At 32.9% G+C, this 4416-nt stretch overlaps 1 protein-coding gene across 1 annotated transcript; it reads right to left on the bottom strand.

Annotated features, from left to right (window-relative positions):
* Window positions 2475–2921, bottom strand: LOC107611283. The gene has a single exon (XM_016313230.1). It carries the CDS (start codon window positions 2919–2921, stop codon window positions 2475–2477), a length of 447 nt encoding a protein of 148 aa, XP_016168716.1.

Raw genomic sequence — 4416 nt, forward strand, 5'->3', positions numbered from 1 at the left:
TTCAGCTAATATTCACAAAACATATTTGTATTTCTTTAATATCGATGTCTTTAGTTCCAAAAATGCTTTTTCTACGGTATAAAGCTGTCTATTACATAATATTAATCTCAAAAATCACTCCTTATTTGACTGTGGTGTATTCTCATGGCCTGTCAAAATAAAAAATCAAATCATTCATATGCTATTAAATCCCAAAAGATATAAATCCATGGGAAAATGTTATTTGAAAACTAAACATAAGATAGATAAATGACAATAAATCTTAATTACCTGTAACAATCATCTATGACTGGGAATGGGACCATATAAGGAAGTTTCATAGCTAGCAGAAGTATGGTTGCTATCTCCTCCAAAAAATGTAGAACTTGAACCTTCACAAAGACATAGTCCATAATAGTATAATTCCAGAATGATTGAATTGGAAATATACTAAATTGAATAATGTGTATACCAGAAGTATAGACTTTACTTATATCTTCTTGAGACAATTGTGGATTCTTTTTCTCACTCCAAAAGTGTATATTTTTAACATTCACCTCCACAAAAGAAGCTATTGGAGTCTGTTCATATAAAATTACAAAAAGTTGGTTCAAAATTAACAAAAGTATAAATTTCATATAAAAAAACAAAGTTAAAACGTACATATTAACTCAAAATATCATGACATTAGTTGTTTAGTCTAGTAAGTAATAATAAATTCTCGTGTTACCTGATCATTTGGAATACAAACAGATTCAACACCATCTTCAAATTCATCTTCCCTGACCATTCTATCATTATGTTGAACATCTTTTTCAGCAATTTTCTCTATGCATTTCCTTTTTGTGTGACCAGTTTGATTGCAATTAGAACATTGTCGTCTTTTATTTTCATCTTTTTGGACTTTTGGTGCACCTTTGGATTTTGCAACAGAAGGATCACCAACTTTGTTACCTTTTTCCGGTAAAATAGTTTGCTCTAATTTTGCTTCCAAGTCTTTCGTCACTCTACAAATTTCATTCATTGTGTAGCGAAAATGAGACAATTTTCTGCCTCCTAAGTATATCATACGAGAAGTAGCAACTGATAATGCACCTATCCGCATCAGAATGCTCCTTTCTCCATCCTGTTTTTCATTTATGTTACATTGATCATCGTCAATTTTTTTAACGTCTCTAGTCCATCTTTTCTATACAAGAGTTTCTGGCAATTCCTTGATCTGTTCTCGTTTTATCACACAAAACATATGAGAACATGGAATGCCATAACTATCCCATATTTGACATTGACACACCATTTTCTGAGTATCTTGATCATATAAACAATGTACTCATGATCAGGTCTTCCATATTTGATGATCTTGTACTCTGAAGTTGTTGAACGACTACCAGACCACACAATATCCAAAGCTGCCACACTTTTAATCTCTTCTAATATTTCCCAAAATATCTCCCTAGTATACATTGACGCAGCATGACGCTCAAGAGAATGTAAACATGTTATAGGCACATGTTCTCCATTTATTGTTTTGAATTCAGCAACAATCTCATTATTTCTGTAGTCCCTTAAAGCATGTTCTAGGTTTTGCACCAATGCAACTATACTATCCCTTGAATCAATAAAGCTTTTAATGAAAGAATTTATGTATTCACATCTGGATGTAGTTCTAAATCCAACGCAAAACTTGCTACTCAAATAAGCAGTAGCCCATTATTCTTTCCTTCTATATTGTTTCTCTACCCAGTCGTTTCCCACAAAATTAAACCTTTCAACCATGTCATGCCAATACTCTTCAAATTCATCACATTCGAATTTGGCATACAAGCATTTTTTAAATTCCTCACGAAATTCTGGGTCCTTGATATGAGATACTGCATTTTTATACAGATGCCAAGCACATAATCTATGGGTAGAATTTGGAAAAACTTCTTCAATTGCACTCTTCATGGCATTATCACCATCCGTTATGACAAGACTCGGATGCTTATTCATCATCGCCTCTGAAAAGGTATCTAGTAACCACTTGTATTATTTTTTTTGTTCATATGCTAGCAAATCGAAGCCAAAAATACAAGTTTGGCGATGATGGTTTGTGCTTGAAAAGATAACTAGCGGCCTATTATACTAATTTTTTATGTAGGTAGAATCAAATGCTAGAACATCACCAAAATATTGATAGTCAAATTGACTTAAATCATCCGCCCAGAATAAATGCTCCAATTTATCGTCATCTGTTAAACTATGTCTCACAATCATCTTAGGTTCATCCTCTGCTTTTCCATGCAAATAATTAAGAGTTGCATTTACATCTCCTTCAATGATCTTTGAACGTAGATTTCTTTCAATATAGTTATCCAAATTTTTTTTGTAAAACCAGCAAATTCATAACCACCGACTTGTCCAGCAATAGGACCCATGACCTTCGAAGGTGGAAGGACATGTCTATGCATGCTATCCACTTGTGCTTTGTCTGCATCTGTCATTGTACGATGATTTTAAATTTCGTGAACTAATTTAAGAGGTATCAAAGGATGGTTATGATCCTCCACAATCTTTCTGACTTTCCACATTGAACAACTCTTGTCAAGATAAATTGACAACATTGCATTAAAATTTGTTCTAGTCTCAGGCTTCTGCTTTCTTATCTTACTGGTAGTTGCGTAGCATTTCTTCTCTCTCACACCTGCTCTATTGTACAAGAATTTACGTCGAACATAATTGCCAGTACTATCAGCAGCCACACCCCCCTCTCGAACTCCAAACCTCACACACTTGGCATATCTCACATAACATTCGTAAGCTTCTTCATAACTTACAAATTGCTGATTCAAAAAATCATTTGCACTCAAAACAGCTGCCTCCTTACCATCAATAGTTTTATCATTGTTGTTTTCATTTTCCTCCTCCTCTGTATAACATTCATCCTCTTTAGAATGTGACATATTTTCTATATTTTTTCCTTACCCTATATCAGTATTAAAATAAAATAACTTATAAAATTGACGAATTACAACAATGTAATCTCATGGTTTATTTTCTATTGTTCCCGTATCTTTTCTACTAGTGACATAAATTTTTTAACAAATAGACTAGAAAAATAAATGAGAAGATATATAAAATTTAATTTTAAACATCTTTTTAGTCATATACCTTACTAATATTATATAGGTCAAATTTTGTTATGATCAATGTTAAAATTTAAATTATTTTTAATAAGTTGTTAATAATTTAAAACATGTTTCTATAAAGTTAATACTTTGCTTCACATGATTCTTTTCAAGAAAAAATATACACAAGTTAAACATGTACTAAGATAAAAATCTAAATCTCAAAACACTATTTTATTCTTTACAAATATTACTGTGGCAAAATTAAAAAAATACTCAGACCTAGTACTACATTATAGTTATATTTGGAGTATTTCTAGTTATATATGTTTTTTTTATTCTAGTACTCATGGTTGATACTAAAATTTTTAACCATACCAACTTTACATATATATATATATATATATTTCAATCAAATTCAAGTGACTATTAGTACCTATAAATACCCTTTTATATTGTATCATTCCAGACAATTTGAGTAGACAACTTGAATACACTCAATAATACAAATTCTTTCTCCAGTCTAGTCTCTTGTTTCTAACATGGTATCAGAGTCATGGTATCCTCCTTGAAGATGATAGGTTGTTCTCGTTGCGGTGAAATCACCGTAGCTTTTGCATTTTTCTATGTCATTCTTCTTTCCCTTTTGTCACTCCTTTGATGCTTTTTTCACTTCACCGATTAGCCTATTTTCTCTGTCTTGTGTTTTTTTTCGAGTCGAATGATCAAATACCATTGTCATCTGCTGCTTACCTATTCTCATGAAGAAATCATATAGTTTTCGCTCTCTTTCGACAGTTCCATCTGCGTTCTCTCGTGACAGTTCCGTCTGCGTTTTCTCGTGGCAGTTCCATCTGCGTTTCGTCTGTGTTTTCTTGTGGCAGTTCCGTTCTGGCAGTTCTGTCTGCACTTCCTTCAGACAAGCGACAGTTCCGTCTGCGCTTTCTTCAGACAAGTGGCAGTTCCGTCTGCGCTTCCTTCAGACTAGCAGCAGTTCCGTCTGCGCTTCTTTCAGACAAGCGGCAGTTCCGTCTGCGCTTCTTTCAAACAAGCGGCAGTTCTGTCTGCGCTTCCTTCCGGCAGTTCCGTCTGCACCCGTTTTAGAGAGTTTATGCATTTTTTTTTCTTTTTTCTCTTTATTTCGTTGTTTTAAATAAGTTTCAAAAGGGGAGATGTTAGAATATAATTAGGATCAATTAGTATTATTTAGTATATTTAAATATTTATTATAGGAGATTACGTCTTTATTATTACGATTCTCTTAATACCTATAAATACCCTTTTATATTGTATCATTCCAGATAATTTGAGTAGACAACTTGAATACACT

Source organism: Arachis ipaensis, chromosome B01 (assembly GCF_000816755.2).
Source record: "Arachis ipaensis cultivar K30076 chromosome B01, Araip1.1, whole genome shotgun sequence".
Classification (NCBI taxonomy): domain Eukaryota; kingdom Viridiplantae; phylum Streptophyta; class Magnoliopsida; order Fabales; family Fabaceae; genus Arachis; species Arachis ipaensis.